This window comes from Carassius auratus, chromosome 20 (genome assembly GCF_003368295.1).
Source record: "Carassius auratus strain Wakin chromosome 20, ASM336829v1, whole genome shotgun sequence".
Taxonomy (NCBI): domain Eukaryota; kingdom Metazoa; phylum Chordata; class Actinopteri; order Cypriniformes; family Cyprinidae; genus Carassius; species Carassius auratus.
The window spans coordinates 19,432,608-19,454,279 of NC_039262.1; the positions used below are offsets into that span (position 1 = coordinate 19,432,608).

The 21,672-nt window shown below is 36.4% G+C and overlaps 1 protein-coding gene across 1 annotated transcript; it reads left to right on the forward strand.

The window, feature by feature from the left end:
• Positions 1 to 289: 289 nt before the first annotated feature.
• Positions 290 to 11,940, forward strand: LOC113037961 (prostaglandin E2 receptor EP2 subtype-like). The gene is made up of 6 exons (XM_026195271.1): positions 290 to 365; positions 445 to 588; positions 660 to 933; positions 1,369 to 1,492; positions 9,774 to 10,583; positions 11,407 to 11,940. Exons 1-6 carry the CDS (start codon positions 290 to 292, stop codon positions 11,698 to 11,700), a joined length of 1,722 nt encoding a protein of 573 aa, XP_026051056.1. The 3' UTR covers positions 11,701 to 11,940.
• Positions 11,941 to 21,672: the final 9,732 nt, after the last annotated feature.

Consider the following 21,672-nt stretch of genomic DNA (forward strand, 5'->3'; position numbering starts at 1 on the left):
TTTTATGGATGAGACAATTGCTTGAGACAATGCTGAAAGGGTCCCAGTTGAAGAAATTGATAATCACCCTGCTTGGTATATTCCCCACCATGGGTTTCCTTCAGTGAGTTTTCCAACAACCTTGTAGGCATTCTCTTTCATTTTTGTATAGGTCAGGTAGCAACCATGTGCGATTATTGAGCAATTGTTTAATCAATTTCAGGTCAAGCCTGAGGACCAAGACTATTTAAGATTCCTTTGGTGGGAGAAAGGAGCTCTAAAATCCCAGCCACAGGTCTATATAATGAGGATGCATTTGTTTGGCACAGCCTCATCGCCTGAATGTGCCAACTACAGACTCAAACACCTCGCTGCTCAGGGCCGAGGTAATTTTTAGTGAAACCTCCATAAGATTCATAGAAAGAAATTTCTATGTCAATGATTGATTGATATGTGTCTCATCAGTGGGTAAAGTTATCCAGCTATTTAAGGAAGCAAGAGAACTCGGCAACACAGGAAGACTTAATTTGCACAAATTTGTGTCGAACAGCCAAGAACTGATAGCATCAATTCCCCAGGAAGAATTTGCAGTTCACAGTGGCTTTCTGTGTATGACCCACTTGGCTTTGCAGTGCCTTTCATCCTTGTTGGTAAACAAATATTGCTGGTGATGTGTCAAGATAAAGTTGCTTGGGATGAAAGACTTAGGATGACTTGCGACCACAATGGGAACGTTGGATTTCAGTTCTATGAAGTCAAGATTCAGCGATGTTATCTGCCATCAGCGATAAAGGATGTTCAGCATTATGAGCTTCATAATTTCTCTGACGCTAATGCTTCAGGTTATGGAAAATGCACATATCTCAGAGCCAACGACACATCAGGAAAGATTCACAGTTCCTTAGTTATGGGCAAAACAAGAATTGATCCTACTAGGATTACCACCATACCAAGGTTGGAGTTGTCAGCAGCTGTAGTGGCTGTACAATAAGTGACTTGCTGAGAAAGGAATTAGAGTAAGACAGCCTAGAGGTGTACTTCTGGACAGGCTCAAAGTTTGTCTTTTGGGCACATTCATAATGATGCCAAAAGATTTATGTCTTTGTGGCCAATCGCATTCAGCGGATTATGCTAAGCAATGTAGATGTGTGACCTCTGAAGAGAACATGGCTGAATATGCATGTAGAGGCCTTACAGCAGAAGAGCTCATCACCTCCAATTGGTTTACAGGACCACAGTTCCTATGGAAAATGAACTGCCCAAAGATGTTAAAGTGGGAAATACTGAACTTGATGATCCAGAGCTTTGAAAAGCACAGGTTCATAATACCCATAAAAATTAAGAAAGATTGTTACTTGATCAGCTAAACAAGTTTTCTGCTTGGAAAAGAGCGGTGAAAGCTATTGCGAGACTTAAGAGACATGCCAAGGAAGCCAAAGGTCTCAATCCAAGAGTCAATGAAGCATCAAGCATTGAAGAGAGAAAGGAGGCAGAATTCACCATCATCAAAATGGTTCAACATTCAGCCTTTTGTGATGTGATGCAGAGTCTCAAACATCAATACGAGATTAAATCCAACAACAAATTGCATCCAGCTAGATCCCTTCTTAGATGACCATGGTATCCTCAGGGTGGGAGGTCGGCTAACACATGCTGTATTACACCCGCATGTGAGACATCCTGCAGATCTCTCAAAGTACAGTACAGTCTGATATCGACCTTACTCATCAAACATTATCATGAACAAGTGTGTCACAAAGGGAGAGGGACGACTATGAACAAATTGCGTTTAAATGACACGTCTACAAATGCACTAGGTGCAGGAAATTTAGAAGACCCACTGAAGACCAGAGAATGGCAGATCTCCTGCAGGAATGTATGGAGACAACTTCTCTTTTAACATACTGTGGAATGGACAGCTTTGGTCCTTTCTACGTCAAGGAAGGAAGAAAAGAGCTAAAGCGTTATGGGCTTCTATTTACTTGCATGTGCTCAAGAGCTGTGCATGTAGAAATGTTGGGTGATTTAATCTCATTACGTACTTTCATTGCCATACGTGAACCTGTGCATCAACTTGGATCTGACCAGTGCACAAATTTTTTTGGTGCAAGACAAAAATTTGTTTAAGAACTAAAGGATATTAATCCAAAATGCCTAAAGAAGTTTGTCTGTGAGTTCATCATGAATACCCCATCAGCCACCCACACGGGGCACTTTGGAGAGGCAAATCCGGACAATAAGAAGTGCCTTAAAGGGTTACTCCACACCAAAATGAAAATTTTGTCATTAATCACTTACCCCCATGTTGTTCCAAATCCATAAAAGCTCAGTTTTGTCTTCGGAACACAATTTAAGATATTTTGGATGAAAACCTGGAGGCTTGAGACTGTCCCATAGACTGCCAAGTAAATGACAGTGTCAAGGTCCATAAAGGGTATGAAAACTCAGATGTGAATCAGATGTGCAATCTGAGTTATATGTAGCAACGCAAATATTTTTTGTAAGCACAGAAAACAAAAATAATTACTTTATTCAATAATTCCTTTGTCAACGGTCTCCTCTGTGTCACTGTGCTGCGTGTGCTCTTTTGTGTCATCCGCACCACAAGGATGGCTGTTTCTATGTGTATTTAGCTTTGATTTGAAATAATACATTGCATCTTAAATATCTTAAATTGTGTTCCGAAGACAAATGGAGCTTTTACAGGTTTGGAACGAAAGTTATGGCTATTATAAATAGCCAACCATTAACAACAGAGCATCTAAATGAAGCATCTGGTCCACAACCTCTAATGACTAACCACTTATGGACTATGAAGTCTTCAGTTATTTTATCACCACCAGGAGACTTCGTTAATGAAGATGTTTATCTTTGTAAAGGATGGTGCAAAGTGCAATTTTAGCTAATGTATCCTTGTCACGATGGAGGAAAAAATATATTTTAAACCTTCAACAAAGGCAGAAATGGGACAAATGCAGTAGAAATACAAAGGTCATTTACATTGTCATTGTGAAAGAGGGCACAGCTCCACCAAGTCAGTTATTGAAGATGACAGAAGTAGATGAAAGTAGAACAGATGGCTGTGTCAGAACAGTGAAATTACTGATCAGTGATTCAACACTGGATAGAAGGGACAAACATATTACAAACCCAACCTACCTTGAAAGTCCCATCTAGAAAATTGTTACCCTGATTGAAGCTGATTAAGAATTCTTACCACTCCTTGGGTTAGTCTATAATATGTTTGGTTAAGTATTATGTTACAAAGTTACAAAAATCACAGGAAAGTGCTTTGGTGGGAGTATAACTGACCGAGAAGTCAGTTTGTATTTTTTGTTTATTTAATGTCATGGTCATGGACCTGCCGTGCTCCTCCTCTTTGATTTTTCCTGTTCATTGAGTCTTCCCTACAGGTGAGGGAGCACAGGTGTAGCATGTTGTGCATGTCATTGCTTCCAGGATCGCATGTGATTGCCCTATCTTGGGCTTTAAAAATCTCTCCAGATCTGGTTGAAGAGGGCCCTCGCTTCTCCTTCTCTCCCGCACCGTTTTGGCATTTTTGTTGCCTTATGCACGACACCTCATATCTCTTGTTGCCTACATTTTAATTTCTCAACTTAACATATATACTGACTTTATTTAACTTACATTGTTCATTCTTTATCTTTAATAAATATATTTCTTTATATGAACAATCCATGTGGTCTTTCCTCTCTGTTCACATAGCCTAGAATAGGCAGGATGTAACAGATTGGGGGCTCGTCCAGGATCTGAAACAACATCTGTAAATATAAAATTTTTCTTTAATACTTATCACTAGGTTTTAATTAGCCTAGGTGTTAAAAGTTTTAAATATAGTAGATCTGTTTTGTTTAGTTTGATTTGGAAAGCACTGTATACGGATCCTGTGAAGATCCGATACAGTTAATTGAACTGAACGTGTTGTTTTGAATCATTGGGTAGATGCATGTGGATTAGTTTAAAAATTAATTGGGTTCAGAATTTTTGTTGTTGGTGTTTTTTTTTACTTTTTACCAGCAAAGGTGTTCAGTACTAGTTTGGCCCTAGTACTGTTCCCTGTGGAACTCCAGTTGATGTGAAGATAAAGTTGATAATTTTCATGATGATAAATCATTGTTTTCGAAATGAACACATGGGCCAACATAAAAGAGCACACTTCTTTTAGTTTATGATCGCAAATTGAAAATTATGTGATATTACTGGCTCCCATTTCTAATAAAAGTCATGCATTTAAAAAGATTTTAACTTCAATGTTTATTAGTTTTAATATGACATCTTATAATTATAGTGAAAAATAAGTGCACTTAAGTATACTTTTATAAAGTGTACTTATTGCAGAAATAATATACTTTTAAAAAACAAACATAAGTGCAAGTTAAAAATTATTTTTCACTGCTTAAATACATTTTATTTGTAATTAATTTCAAATGAATCACATTTTAATGTTATATTAAAAGCAATAAGTTGAACTTTTGGGTCTTTTTTAAACCACATAAGTGGGACTTTAGTATATTTTAAATGTACTTTGAAATATGATAAACATGTACTTCGGATTAAGCAATTAATATGAACTAAAATATACTTCAATGGCATATTTTTTTCTTCCAATGAAGTTGAAATTTTGTATATATAAAATAAAAGTCTTAATTACCTAGTTACAATCAACGCAAACTCAAAATCAGTCAGTGACATACAACCAAACGGAAAGCCCTCTACATTTAAAAAAACAATTTTAAAAACAAATACACAAAAACATTTTGCTTATGCACAAGAAAAACCCAACACTATACACAGTTACAACACTGACTCCTTTATTAAAGTCTGGAGAACAATGCAAAATCACTTGCATACAAAAGTACCTAATCTCGCCATCATAGAAAACATAATTCCGTAAGATGTAGAAGTCTCCTCAAAATGGAGTCATATTGTCAGGGATACGCAGGATTCAGTTGCAGGTAACAAAAGGTTTATTTAGCCCTCACTGGGCAAACAGGAAAAACAAAAGAATGACCACTCCACAGAGCAAAAGAAACCTCTCTGCGGGGACCAGTCCAAGCGTCTTCTGTGACGCAACATCAAATCACATCAACCAGAGTGTCATTGGGGACACAACGTCAAAGTCACACTGAGCTGAGAATCCTTGGGACACAACGAAAGCTCACCAAAATCCCTGAATGAGAGGACAGAGTGCAGAGAGAAGCTGGGGGTCAGGTCTTGGAGGATCCCAACAGAAAAGTGATTCAGGGACCGGAGGTAGAACCAGTCTTGTCTGACAGGAAGAGAGGGAACAGTTCCAGAGAAAAAAAAACAAAAATCAAAAAATGCTTGGAGCCTAAAACATAACAAGGCAGGACTAGGCAGACAGGACAAAACGGTCACCAGCGAAGCACTAAACAATCACAACAGTCTGACAAAAGACAGAGCATGAGAGGAACTAACATAGAGGAGAGCTAATGAGGAAAGAGTGGCTACAGGTGTGACGGAACACAGGGAATTAAGGGTAATGAGTGGGAGGGGGAAGAAACACTGACAGCAGAACACATGAGCTGTCAAAACAAAACCCATGTGTTCTGAGACTAGACAACAAGACAAAAATACAGCAACTCAGACCTAAGTCATGACACATATGTTCCTCAATAGCATACAGAATTAGAACTAACACACAAACACATACACACTTAATACAAAAAAAAATAAATAATTCTATGTACAACAAATGAGACCTTATTGTAAAACATTACCAAACTGTGGTACTTGTACCCCTGGTTTCACAGAAAAGGCTTAAGACCAGCCCTGAACTAAAATGTAATTCTGAGTGATTTCAACTGAAAGAAAACTGCACTGACTGATCTTTAAACATATCGGTGACTTAGTTTTGTCTCAAGATGCACACAAGTAATGTTATTTTCTAAGGCATGTTAATGAAAATGACTTAAATGTTCTTAAAATGTCCTATGATCCTGGCGTGGTCAAAGCCCTGTGTGTGAAACCATGCCATTAGTTCTCAAACCTTTACTAGCACCAACACTGAACAGGACCGAAAGTTTTCTTCTAAAATCTTACTCCAGCATTAGTGAATGCAAGTTTGACTAAATAAATTAATTAATTAATTAAAGGGGGGGTGAAATGCTCGTTTTCACTCAATATCCTGTTAATCTTGAGTACCTATAGAGTAGTACTGCATCCTTCATAACTCCAAAAAGTCTTTAGTTTTATTATATCCATAAGAGAAAGATAGTCTGTACCGATTTTTCCCAGAAAAACACGACCGGCTGGAGGCGTGACGTGTGGGCGGAGCTAAAGAATCACGAGCGCCAGTAAGCTTTTGCGTTGAGAGCATGTGGAAGCTGTGACATTACCGTGAGGGAAAAACCATCATCCAAAACAAACCATGGCTAACAGTCAGATTCAGCCGTTTATTTATGATCCAGAATCAGACCCCGAGGCTGAAACTGAACGAGAGCAGCAGCAGCAACGACTCGCTCCGAGCGGGGCTCGAGCCCGGGTCTCGGACGCACAAACAAGGAGGCAGAGATATTTTAAGCAGTTTTACTCACCGCATGCGGTTCCAACACACGATCGTGACCCTTTTTCGTTGGGACTGCATTATCCTTAAGAAATAAACGATGTGCAAATCCGGCGTCAAACTGGGTCTTGTTTGTAAAACAAGCATCTTCGAAATGCAGGGAACAAACAAAAACACTTGCACAACTCCGTTGATGCTCTGTAAAAATAAACTCCATCCACTGGTCCCTTAATGCTGTTTCTCTTTTGGTAATCTGTGCAGGGTTGTCTTGTCCTGGCAACCAAAAACACACTCCTTTTGTGACGCTCTCGCTCTGATCAGTTCCGTACATACGCGTCATAACTGGAGTAAATAGTAAAATAGTAAATTTTCTGTAACAATAACTTGTCCCTTAATGCTGTTTTTTTGTTTTTTTTTGGTAATCTGTGCAGGGTTGTCTTGCCCTGGCAACCAAAAACACACTTCTTTTGTGACTTTTCGCGACGCTCTCGCTCTGATCAGTGAATACCTCTGCTCTCAGTGCGCGCTCTTCCGGGAGAAGTGCCCTTACGACCCATATAAGGAAATTCCGCTTCATCTAACGTCACACAGAGCCATACTCGAAAAAAACTTTTCCGAAACTTGTGACAAACCGGAAGGAGTATTTTTGGAACAGAAATACTCCTTCAAACGTACAACTTTATTTTTGAAACTTTGTCCATGTTTAGCATGGGAATCCAACTCTTTAACAGTGTAAAAAAACTCAGTATGCATGAAATAGCATTTCACCCCCCCTTTAATAATAATAATAAAAAAAGAACTCCAAATGAACTTGCTGGAAAATGCTATCTGTCAATGTCCAGAAGCTGTCCATTGGCAATCCAATCTGGAAATGGAAATGTTTCAAAGAGGCAGGAAGTCAGAAAAAATTTAAAAAACCTTAAGGAAAAAAAATGAAGAAAAAAAAAACCACCATTGTTATAAAACATATCCAGTAATTATAAATCGTTCAGTTGAGTGAAAGCAATAGACACAATTGCAGTCCAAAGTTTTTATACACCTTTTAGTATCAGCAAAGTGTTAATAATTTAAGCAGTAAGAGGGTAGAGGGGTAGAATCATTAAACAATTACAATTACTGCTCTGATGAAGCAGTATATTCTAAAAGGTGTTTGTAAACTTTTGACCACATCTGCATCACCTAACAGATTAATTAATGTTACCTCAATCATCAGGGCAACATGGTGGTAAATACTGGGAGATGTTCCTTCAGATTTTCCATAAACAGCAGAATTCCACTGACCACACTATTTTCACTGACAATGGGCTTTAAAAATAGATTTCACATACATGTATTATTAATATTTTACAGGGAATAAAACATAACTTTATACATAAAAAAGATAAATATCCCAAAATTAATTTTCAATAAAAAATAAATAAATAAATAAAAAACATAATCTTGCCTTACCAGCTTCTCTCACACATCTTCATGAAGGACGTTCCTGTATTTACCATACCTGGCGCAAAAAAAGCTACTGTCCTCCTCATCCTTTGGTTTTGGTTTGTTTTTTGGTCTGTTACCTGCAAAATATATGATGATTAGAGGGGGATCTGTAAATGCACAGGTGGGAATAAATATCTTGCAAATGGACAAGATTCAAAGCAGTTGAAATCTACATGGATAGTGACTTAATGGCACTTTTAGTTTGTAATGTGTGATCAGGGTGAACTGACTGAAGATGTACTTACTTGATTCATCGTCTGCAGTACATAAAGTCTCATCTGTAATCATTAAAATGTGGCACTCCTTTGTTCTCTTCTTGTTTGTTCCTCACGAATCGCGATTACACAAACCTGGTGCACCAAGCATTTTCTCAAAACTCTGGTGAAATAGTTTGGTGTCATGACATAGTATTTTGGTGCATGGACATTAAACAAAAGAGACACTGCGTGGTTGCATATTATTTCAAGCTTTCCATTTCTATTCAAGTTGAACTCATTCTAATTCATAGTGTAGTCCAAAGACTACATGGTTAGACTCATTCACCTGACTAAAAGTCATTTTAACAGTGCAGTGTAGCCTATAATAGAAACCAAATGCAGGCTATTTGAATGCAATTTCATTTGGTTTAGATTTGTTAAACTTTTGCTTGCAATCAAAGCACTTAAATGTGTGTTTAAGAAAAGTCTCTTTAAGACAAGTCTTGTCACTCGGCGGCCATCTTTGAAACACCTCTCGGGCATCCAAGTACAGCTCCTATCTCTTTGAATGGGGTAACATCAAATGAGTGAACATATTTAAAACACAATAAAGTCATAATTATGTAAAATGAAATTTTAAGTAATAGTTAATTATACATTACCATGAAGTTTATTTATTTTTAATTACTCTCTTTAAGTACACAGTGGCCTTTAATTTAAATTATATTATATTATGTGCAAGCTGCAACTTTTTAAAAAGTATACTTTTGAGATTTGAAGTTCAAAAGAGTTAATACAATTAAGCCCACTTCTTTTTCACAAGGGATTTTTTTAACAGGTGGGCTGTTTCAGTTAATATTTGTTTTGACATATAAAACTGCAAAATTGTCCTCTAGCAGGGTTTGACCTTTTAATGTTTTGTAATGAGAAATTACACTTGGCCCAACAAATCCCTATAATCCACCTCTCTCCTAAAACTCGTCTGTGTCTAGAATATTCTCCACATGGAGGCGTCATGATGCCATTCAGATGATGAACCAAGATTTTATACCCATTATTTAAACTCTATATAAATTAAAAACAGGAATATATATATATATATATATATATATATATATATATATATATATATATATATATATATATATATATATATATATATATATATATTTATATATATTTATATTACATTTAGCTTGTAATGTAATTTTATTTCAAGTACTATTTTTAAGTATAAAAACATAGGATGTTATATAATGTATTATTTGTAATAGATATTTATGAATATTTTACGTTTATGCATACTTTTGCGATTTATTTTTAAGTAGCATGAAAAGGTAAAAAACAATATGAATAATTTGATCTCATTTGAAGTCTACTTAGATGTGGTGAGTCATTAGCTGTAGACATCAGAGGACGCTCTGTTTAACTCCTCCTCATTTCCTGCCACGGTCGTTTGGAAGTTCATGGGCTGTGCGTAAAAGTTCGGCTTCACTATAAGTATGGATCCTAATTCTTCTCTGCTGTGATATCTGGTTTTCTTTAAATTCAAATTTACTCCCCAGAAAGGAAAAAAAATGATGGATCCAATCAATAATAATTCATGTTGCCGTGAGCAGTCCACTGTCTCTGGTGGATCTCCTACAACAACTGCGTTCATGTTTTCCGCCGGCGTCCTTGGGAACGTGGTGGCCTTAATTCTGTTGGAAATACGGAGGAGGAAGCAATCCGCATCCTTGTTCCAAGTCCTGGTAACATCTTTGGTCTTCACAGATTTGCTGGGGACTTTCTCCGTCAGTCCCGTGGTTTTAACCGCGTACTTGAGGAATGAATCTTTGCTCGCGATGAGTAAAAAACGTTTGGTTTGCGGACACTTTGGATACGCCATGACTTTTTTCAGTCTGGTCACTCTCGCCATTCTCCTTTTCATGGCAGTGGAGCGCTGGCTCTCCATCGGACATCCTTACTGTTACGAGAAGCGCATGAGTAAACGCTGCGGGTACATCACCATCGCGCTCATATACCTGTTGTGCGCTCTTTTCAGCGGCACACCTTTCCTCGGATTTGGGGAGTTTGTTCAGCACTGTCCCGGGACGTGGTGCTTCATTGACACGCACCCGTTTGCGACAAAGCACAAAGTGTTCAATATCATCTACGCGTCTTGTTTGCTCCTTATGATAGTGTTCACGGTTTTGTGCAACGCGTCCGTCATCTATCATCTTTCCCTCATGTACCGAAGACGCAAGGCGCACCGGGGCTCCGTCCCGCGGCAGAGAGGACTCAAGAAGCCTCGGTCCATCGCGAAGGAGGTTGAACATCTGGTGCTGCTCGGGGTCATGACAATAGCGTTCGTCATCTGCTCTCTTCCTCTCGCGGTAAGGCTTGTCCAAATTCTTTCAAACTTCACTTCTACATGAGTGTCCATGTTACAGATAGTGTACTCATTTCTTAACAGTTACAAGTGTAACTGTGTTTTTTAAGTTTAAGTATATTTTATTTGTTAATTATTTGTTAATGCACACGAACGTGTCTGTAAATGTGCCAGAAATGGGATATTTTTCATCTAGGCCTAAAAAGAATGTGCAAAAGACACATAAAAAGCAAGCAAAGCATCTTAAAACAACAAAAGTCTTTCATATTTATTGTTGAACATGTTTTATGTTTATTTTAATTAACTAGTAGGCTATGAACAACATATTCTTTTACATAATATCATCTTTACATTTGTACTTTGCTACTAGTTACAATAGTAATAAATAAGTTCTATTATTTTTATTTATTTATTTGACATTTTCAGGTGTGGTACTGTATGTATTCCCCTTTTCATATTACTATTGTTTAGCCATGCACTATTGCAAGAGAAACGATGCCTAGTGAATTAAAAAAATATACTTGAAACTGTTGGATTACTTCGTAGTGATATAAAAGTAGGTATTAGTATTAGTAAATTTTTTACACTGAAGGCACACTTAAAAATAGCATTGCATTTGACTAAATATTGAACCAAGTTACATTTATTATCATGACAAACATGGCAGATTACTAGGGTTTTATTTGTTATTAGAAACACTATTCAAAATGTATTTTAGCAGCTTCACAAAATGTTCACCGTGTAACATGTTTTTGTTTATACTTCGATATTTTGATTTACTGTTTATGCACAAAGTACAGTTCCACATTGTGCTCTTTTCTCCGCAGATTCAAGTGTACTTCAACACTTGCTGCAACCAAGATTATAACAAAAATGATCGCATAGCCCTTCTTTTAGTATCGGCCAACCCCATCATAGACCCCTGGGTCTTCATCATCCTCAGTCCCCCAATACCTCGTCTCCTCTGGGACAAGATGTGCAAGACGACACAGTTCAAACCCACGCAGGAGAAGGTCCATAGCATCTCTCCCGTCCTGTATCAGTCAAAGCCACCTGGAGATTCAGAAGGAGGCAGCGCGGTGGAAGTATACACAGGGATTCCTGGAACTGCTGGCTCCTGAGCTCTAAAGCCTCTTTTTGTTTGGGAAAGATTGTGGAGTGATTGCTCACTCATATAATGAAAATAACAGAGACTGAAGATCCACGTCACTGGATAACTGACCAGATGGATCTAAGACCTGAGGATGAAAACGATGGGTGCTGCTGCACCCATAACATCATGGAGAATATAACAGGGTATATACTCTTTTTTTAGCAAAGTAAACTTATTTATTGCCTTTATTTATGGAGAGTAAAACATTTTTGTACATCGGAAGGAAAATAAGTGTTTCTTTATCAGCAGGAAATCTAATGGTAAATCGAAAAAAATATTTACAGGCTGAAATGAAGAGCTGTATACTTCCTGTTTCAACTTCGTGGGGAATGCGGTTGACATTCTTTGTGTGGCTTCACGCCTTATCAATTTTGTTTTCTGCGTTCTTTTGCAAATGTATGCAGGACTGAATCATGTCACAGTAAGTCAGTTCATTTCGAAAGAGCCCAACAGCTTGACTGAACGTTGCAAAAGTCCCATGACTGAAGACAGTCATTTAGAGGGAAGATGAAGCAGACTAAACTAAGAAAATCAACATGTTTGGATCAGTCTGTTTAGCAATGTCTTGATGATATTACTTGATATTTACACTGTGAATATATTGAGGTTACAAGATGGTTTTAAAGTTATGCAATAGTCAGGAAATCTCAGTATTGATAAAATCACCATATTACACACACGATAAACACAACACATATTGTTTTCTTGGTGTTGCTAGATTTTCATTCATGCATTTGGCAGATGCTTTCATTCAAAGAGCCAACAACATTTGTAATGCACAATTTATGCTTTATTAGTAGTAGTAGTAGTAGTAGCGCTTTATTGTCACTAGTCACAAGTACCAGCGAAATTAGCCATCAACCTGTCCATACATACATACCTACAATATGACAGTGGGGTAGACAGGACAGGAAGACAGGGTATTTGAGGAAGAAATACAGCATAACATTAGGGAAGTGAGGAGAAAAAAACCAACACCCAGACTATGCTCCTTATGGGAGCACAGTATGAGAACAGGAAAAACACCTCAGCACAAAAAGCACGTAATCAATACACCATAGACACATGACTTTGCAACTGGGTACAGAACTTGGGGTGGTTGAGGTAATCCAGCGCAGGCAAACAGCCATCCGGTCCAGCAGCTGAAAAGCGCTAGTCACAGACCCACCTGCCAGACTGGCGGTACAAAGCGGCGAAGGCGGGGGATGGGGGTTGGGAGGGTGAATGCATATCTGTATATGTGTAAGAGTTTGTGTATTTGTAGGCCTGGAGAGTTGAGACTCTCTCTAGATGCCTCAGTCCGCAGATTTTACAGCATCACAGCAAGTTTCCATGGAGACGTCCTTGGTCAGGTCCTAGACAGAGTCAACAATCAGCAGGTGTCTGTGGGAGAGGGTGGAGGAATGCAAGAGAAGTCAAGCTGCCCTGCTCACCTGGGAGATTTTTATCATCCAGCCAAAGCTGGTAAAGAAAGCCAAAAGAAGATAAGATACCAGTTGTTTGGTCTAGTAGCCGCATTTCTTTTCACGGTCACTATGATTGTTCATTGTCCATTGGTCTCCAAATTCTCCAGTTTCTGGACAAATGGATAAGGATAATATGATAATATGATGGCCTTCTTAGAAATCCTAAACATATTCTTTACAGTTATATTCAGACCTATATAGAAATATAAATGTCTGTTGTAATATGAGGAAAAGTAGTTTCTATGTGGTTATTAATAGTGTAACATCATCAGTTTGATAAAGAGCTATGGAATAATTTTGAGAAATAAAACACAGCCATACAAATGGAAATACGAACCAATTGACTCCAATGTTGTTTGGTTCCTCAACGTTCTTCAAATATCTTCTTTTGTGTTCTGCAGTAGAAAGACAGGTTAGGACCATAAAAGATGACAGATTTCTTATTTTTAAATGGACTTTAACTTTATAAGCATTTTAGTGATAATTTCTGATTCATTTTAAAGTGCAAATGTTTGAAACCATAGATGTTATGGGATTATTTAGTCCCACACTCTTAAAATAAGCTTTCAAAAAGGTTTGCAAGAAACAACCATTGTAAGTTGTATGAACAGTCTTTAAAATAAAAAATTCTTTCTAAATAAATAAACACTTTTCTTTAATAATCTGAAGAACGTTTTCCCACAATAAAGAACCCTGAAAGATTACATGATGAACCATCAATGCCAACAAAGATCCTTTATTTTTAAAGGGATTTTCCACCCCAACATGACAATTTTGTCATTAATCACTTACCCCCATGTCGTTAAAAACCCGTAAAAGCTTTGTTCATCTTCAGAACACAATTTAAGATCTTTTGGATGAACACGGGTTATGCAAATCTTCCCACGTCATGATGTAGAGATGTTGAACGAGCCGTTTTAGGGGGGAGTGTTTGACTCTTAACTTTTATAATAAATATCTCTTTGGATTTGAGAGTTTAGTCTTTGCAACTTTACAGATCTTCTTTATGTGCCAAGAGCTTGTAACACTCCAAAGAGAAAGGAAAACTTGAAATTGCATCATAAGACCCCTTTTAAGAGTGGCTGTCTCTAGAACACTTGAAAGCAGTAATGTTTATCGACAGGATCACTGGAAATGTTCATTCTGCCTCTTGAGCAACACTATTACTCTTTTATGACCCCTAATCTGATGAATTTATAGCTCTAGATGCGGAGTTGAGTCTAGCAGATCTTTGAGTCATACATGACCTTTCACAGTATAACTTGACAGAATGTCAATTTAATGGCAGTGATTGATTCTTTCCATCAGTTCTCTTCCTCTAGTGGTTTTGGTTTTATAGTTTTCACATGGAGAACTTGGCATTCATCTCCAGAACTATGACAGATATTCTATGAAAAGGCACTTTCTGGTTTATGAGAATTAATTCCATTACAGTGACAGAATCAAATTTGCACATCTGATATTTTACAGCCACTGTTATGCTTTGTAGACTAAATAATGACCTGGGAAACGCAGAGGTTGCTTAAGCGGTTCTGTTGTTTCCCACAATACACACCAGCTTGCGTCTAAAACACATGTTATTCATTGCAGGTAATTTCCGGATTTGAGTTTAATCTTTTCTGCATGTTGTTTTTTGTTTCATTTTTTATTGCAATAGTGAAACAGTGACTCTCAGACTAATGAAAAAGTAATGGGTGTCCTGTTGTATTCCCAAACATTTAGAAAATATGCCCACACTGTGCTGATACTGAAACCAAAAAATGTGAAAAATAAAAACAAATATAAAGTAAACAAGTGGTAAGTAAGCGTTTATTTATTTATTGTGAAACTTTTTACTAACATACTTAATGAGAAACACATTTAAGACATTTTAAAATGATAAACAAGTTAAAGACAAATTTAACAACAACCAAGCCTTTATGGAGGAGAAAATAAATAAATAAATGAATAAATATTAAATTGTAAATATGGTTCAGTTCATGTTATGAGTTAAATATACATTAAGGCTGCCACAAAGTCATTATTAAACGTTTGATGTGAAGTTTGCGAGGGTGTTTCAGTGAGAAAACATGTCAGATGCAATGAATGTAATAAGATGTAACATCTGTATTGATGATACATTTATTGAAATTTTTTCACAATAAAACTTAAGGAGCAAATACAAAATACAACAGTATTGTAAAAGAATTGAATGATAGGATATATAACAATTCAATTAACAGCACTTAATAAATAAATATATAAATCAAAGCAAACACGGACTGAAACACATTCTTCATTTATCATTTTAGTTTCAAAATCTTGCTGAAATGGTCGCCATCTTGCAATCATTAAATTCATAATTACAAATTTACCACAAGAAATTGAATGCACCAACAAACTCAGCACTAAAGCACACTAGATGTATGCAAATGCATTATTTCAAGGATTATATCTACTTATTTATTACTGAGATTTCCTTTAAAAAATAAAAATAAACAAGAATGTTACAATACATTCTTAGCTTCACCAGTACTCTTTGAACATAGTGAAATAATGGTGTATATATTTATATTAATACCAATATTTTTTGTTGTCTTTGCTTTTTGACATCGTCTTTCTCTCTGTGTGGCTCCAGAAGTCATTAACATCCTCCAATGCACTGCGATCACACCGAGACAGGGCTAGTGTTCTGAAGAGCATGTGTTGTCATATGACTCATTCACACGAACTGAGGAAATATCACCTCAAAATGCAAAAACAACACTGATGAAAGATTGCATGACAGCAGTACACACTGAAAAACGACCTGTTGAAAGGTATAGCCAAAAAAAAAAAAAAAAAATCCATTTAGTAACTATGAAATATTCTAGAATTAAGAGAAGAGGTTTCTGTAACCCAAATTGAATTTGTGCTCACAGAACTCCACGCAAAGCTCTAAAGACTTTCACCGAATTTAAACATGCGTCATTAAACAAGTGTGTTTGCTTCTGAAATGTGTTGACCTTTATTGCACTCTCAAGTAAACAGTAGCTTTATCAGCAATGTTTTTTTTTTGCATTAATCTCAGATTTCCACCAAACTTATTACAAGTTAAAATAACTGATTGTTTTTTAAATTGAATCATAAATTTTTTTAAATAGTTACATTTAAATATAATTGTTAGATCAAATTGTGGTTGAGCTTTACAAAATGACTGATCCCTTTGTTTACTAGCTATTTAAACCATGATATGTCAAATTATCATACAGTGGGCTATATTATGTAAAATAAATAACTGCAGTATTATATGTAGTTTGCAATGACAAACTTTTTCTAGGTTGTTTCTCACATCCGTAATTAACAGATCATATCACAAAATCAGCCTTGCAGGTGAACTGTGGTAAAGCATGCAGTGGTATACACACACACGCACAAACACAGACTCAAAACTTAGCATCATGTGAGGAAGCGAACCCACACACACACACACACACACAGAGAAAGAGAGAAAGAGCGATGACAATCAGCAAACCAGTGAACTTGATTTAAACAACCAAGCACTTGAAATCAGAAGGAACATAAAAACATGAGCACATCATTAAAGTAAACTGAAAAGGTGAGGAAACATTCCTGAAAAGCAAGCAGGAAACAGCAGAGATAGATTTTTCCTGATGAAATTCCAGGATTAGTCTCAACATTTAATTACAGCAGATGTAGGGATGTAGAATATGGTCATGCAAAATAAATATGCTTTATAAGTACTAATAAACAGCCAGTATGTTAATAACAGACATGCTAATAACCAGTTAGTAAATTGTGAGAATTGGTACCTATACTAAAGTGTTACCAATATTTCTATTAAAATAGGCCTAACTTTTATTAGAATACTGAAAAAGTATCACACAAAATGTGATCAAACATTATTAATATTTGTGGAGCAAATCGGTGTATTTACGGAAGTTCTAAGCAGCCATGCTTTATAAAAGTTTTCCTTCTTGTTTTCTCTTTATAACGACTTAATTTTCTCATTATCTCGACATAACGAAAGTCGTTTTCTCGTTATAACGACTTATTTTTCTCATTATCTCGACATAACGAAAGTCGTTTTGTCGTTATAACGACTTATTTTTCTCATTATAACGACTTAATTTTTCTCGTTATCTCGACATAACGAAAGTCGTTTTCTCGTTATAACGACTTATTTTTCTCGTTATAACGACTTAATTTTCTCGTTATCTCGACATAACGAAAGTTTGTTTTCTCGTTATAATGACATGACAGTTTTACTGTTGCTATAGTAACAAACTCAAGTTTGACAGGCATCTGATTGACAACCATGCAGGCACTCTTACTGTAGCCTATATTTGAGCAAATCTTGCTTCGCCTAGGTAATAACATCTACAATACTGTACATAAATAAATGCTGATCTATCAATGTTGATTTTTCAAGAGACAGTACACCAAACGTTTTGTTTTTGTAATTAACATGTTTAAATGGCAACACCGCAAATACTTCAGAGTGCAGGATGCAGACCTATTCTAAGATCTTTAAGAGCTGCTTGGATTAAACTCACTTTAAATTTTCCCTTTATTTGAAATAAAATTATATATAATTTGTAATTTTTAGTAGTCATTATATGCTGTGGCAGATATCATGTGCGTTACAAGCTTCTGTTTGAAAACAGCTTTCACGTGCAGTGTGTGTGTGTGTGTGTGTGTGTGTGCAGAAAAAAACGATTACAACATATAGAGCAAAACTGAATTAAATTTGCCTATGCACTTTACATATACATCACATTTCTCATTAATATGGTTAACAATAAAGATTAATAATAAGGAAAAGAGGCACATCACATATAGCCTACATCGTTAAATCCCATCCTACTGTAAATAAACAGAACATGTTCACTTATTAACTACCTAATTATGTGCCTAAAAGAAGCACAAACAAAGATATAGGTGCAAACAGAATACAGTGTTATTTTTCAGTTATTTTATGATACAGAACGCGTTGGTGAAACTCATGCATCTAGCAAGAATACACAAAATAATCATATTGATTCGAGCATTTAACATTTATGAATTAATTAAATGTCAGTAATGAACAAGACTGCACAAATTATAGCAATCACGAGGAAGGTCCGCGTACAGTAAAATGGATAGTGTACATCAGTTATATTCAGGTCTACAGTGCCACCTGCTGGCACAGTTTTGTAACTTCTTAGAGAAAATTAAGTCATTATAACGAGAAAACGATTTGCGTTATGTCGAGATAACGAGAAAATTAAGTCATTATAACAAGAAAACGATTTTCGTTATGTCAAGATAACGAGAAAATTAAGTCGTTATAACGAGAAAACGATTTTCGTTATGTCGAGATAACGAGAAAGTTAAGTCGTTATAACGAGAAGACAAAAAAAAAAAAAATTATAATGCATGGCGGCTTAGAACTTCCATAGTGTATTAGAATGATACCCAAACTTTTGACCAGTAGTGCATTTCTAAAGGGTTAAAGTCGGTGGGATTAAAATAAATAAAAAATAAATAAAAATAATGCAATTCAGTCAAGCTGTAATCTGTTGTTTTCATAGCCGAAAGCTTCCGTTAATTTTGTTTATATGTTGAGTGGATAAGTTAAAACCCTTAAAACTAGGTTACGTTGTAACTTACGGACAACTAACGCAACCAGCCACAGATTTCCCCTAAAATCAGAGCAAAACAATCTATCTAGGCCTGCTAGTGTTTTAGACATTCTTAATTGTTATAACCTTCATTATGACCAAACTGAAATGTCTTGGTCCCCACAGAGACCAAGTGTTTAGCATGTCTAAGTGAAAACAGCTGTGTTTACTCTGGAACTATGCTGTCTTCTGAGCAGCCTTTAGCATCAAAAATCTTCACTGTCTCTACAGTGGCTGTCTGTCCTTTCTTCTGAATACACAAATGCTCAGGGGTGGACATTTATGAAGTACATTTACTTGATCACTGTCCTTAAGTACACTTTTTGTGTATCTCTACTTTAATTGAGTAACATTTTTTTCTCGAAACTTATGACTTTAACTTCACTATATTTGAAAGACACAACTATTGATGTATTCAGAGAGCTCTCTGACCCTCCATAGAGAGCAAGGATCCTTACACGATCAATGTTTAGAAACGTAGGGAGGACAACTTTTAGATAGTCCACGTGACATTAATGGTTCAACCGTAATTGTTTAACAAAGCTACAAGAATACATTTTGTGTGCAAAAAATAATAATTATAATAATGACTTTATTCAAATTTGTTTTTTTTAATTACTTCATAAAATAATAATAATAATAAAACACATAACAAAAACACTGTTGTCCTCTTCTCCATTCATGTAGTTAATCGTTTTGATGATGATTTTACTGTCATGACAGGAGGATAAATAATCACATATTTTGCTGGAGATTTTTCAGAGCTCAACATAACTTCTTTGTTTCTTCTTTCTTTGAAACAGATGTTGTAATTTCTTTGGAAAGGAGATACATTTAGACATGATTCGACCACTGGGAAATGTAACCCCTTGATTGTGAGTGATAAACAAATCTCAAAAGCTTCTTTCAATCAGGATACAAATTATGGTCTGTGTTTGCTGGCTCACCACTGTAAACATGCTCCTTTACTCTCATTAAACCTAATATAAACAGTACGCAGCATTCATAGAAAATGCTTGCCACATAACAATCAAGTCTCTCATTTCATTCAATATATTCAATAGATAAATAAAACACAAGTAAGCCAGTTATTTAACTGTTAAACTCTTATTAGATAAGATAACCCAAATAATATGAGAACTTCATGCATCACATGGTTCATTGGAATGGAAGTGTGAAATCTGGAATATGTCAATGGGCATGAGGCCAGTTTGTGCTCAGAATGCTGCCCAATGCACTTTCCTTTATGGCTTCATCAGCAATGCCACAAACTGGGATTAGCTTAGGAATTACACAGCCATGTGTTCTCTGAGCCTTCCATTGCTGGAACTGCAGGGCATTATAACATGAACAACGTCACAATCGTTTTATTTAAAGCATTTTTTTTTTGTCTTATTATGTGGGATTTGTTTGTCTGTTCTCTATTTTTCCATTTCCATTATGTTGCAACTTGTGTTCACTTTGTTGTGGCTTGTCTCCATTGTGTTAATCCTTGTTTCCATTGTATTGCATCTTGTCACCATTGTTTCGTGGCTTGTCTCTGTTGTGTTGCAGCTTGTCTCCATTGTGTTGTGGCTTGTATGGGTTGTGTTGTGGCTTGTCTCCATTGTGTTGGGATTGTTTCGGTTATGCTGTGGCTTGTTTCCATTGTGTTGGGATTGTTTTGGCTATGTTGTGGCTTGTTTCCATTGTGTTGCGGCTTGTCTCCATTGTGTTGGGATTGTTTCGGTTATGTTGTGGCTTGTCTCCATTGTGTTGGGATTATTTCGGTTATGTTGTGGATTGTTTCCATTGTGTTGCGGCTTGTCTCCATTGTATGGTGGCTTGTCTCCATTGTGTTACTCCTTGTTTCCATTGAGCTGTGGCTTGTTTCCATTGTGTTGAGCTAATTCCTGTGTTATGAGATTTGTTTCCATTGTGTTGCAACTTGTTTCGCTTGTCTCCATTGTGTTGCGGCTTGTTTCCATTGTTTTGTGACTTGTTTTGCTTGTCTCCATTGTGTTGTAGCTTGTTTACATTGTGTTGTGCTAATTTCTTTGTGTTGAGACTTGCTTCCATTGTGTTGCTACTTATTTCACTTGTTTCTATTGTGTTGTGGCTTGTGTATATTGTGTTTCAGCTTGTCTTCATTGTGTTGCAACTTTTTTTCATTGTGTTGTGGCTTGTACATATTGTGTTTCAGCTAGTCTTCATTGTGTTGCGGCTTGTTTTCATTGTGTTGTGGCTTGTCTCCATTTTGTAGCAGCTTGTCTCCATTGTGTTGGGGCTTGTCTCAGTTGTGTTGCGACTTGTCTCCATTGTGTTGTGGCTTGTCTATATTGTGTAGCGTATCAGACCCGAACCAGACAAATTAAAGATTCGATCGGGAGCATGGTTGAAACATCTAGCACCACATTCTGAAGCAAGATAACCAACCAACTTTTTCACAGAACAAACAGAACAGCTAATTGTTTCCATTAGAACAACTGTTGACTATGTCAATTCAGAGAAGAGATTATCAAATTTGGGGCAAGTAATCCAGATTGATGGTCAAAGAGATGCACAGCCTGACCATCACATGTAAACCCATGATAGAAGACAAGAACCAGACTGAAATTCCTTTAAGGGGACCTTTTAAACTCTTGTCCCCACAGAACGTCTTTATGTTAAGGAATGGCACAGAAACTGCCTTTTACAGATGTAGATGCACCAAAATGAACTCAAAAAGACTTATAAATGAATACCAGTCCATTTCTTGATTCCATATCATATAAGTAACCCACACATTTAACTATCATTTTTTCTAATCGCTTATAGTGTATGTCTTTTTAATAACTATTGAAAGGCTTAAGG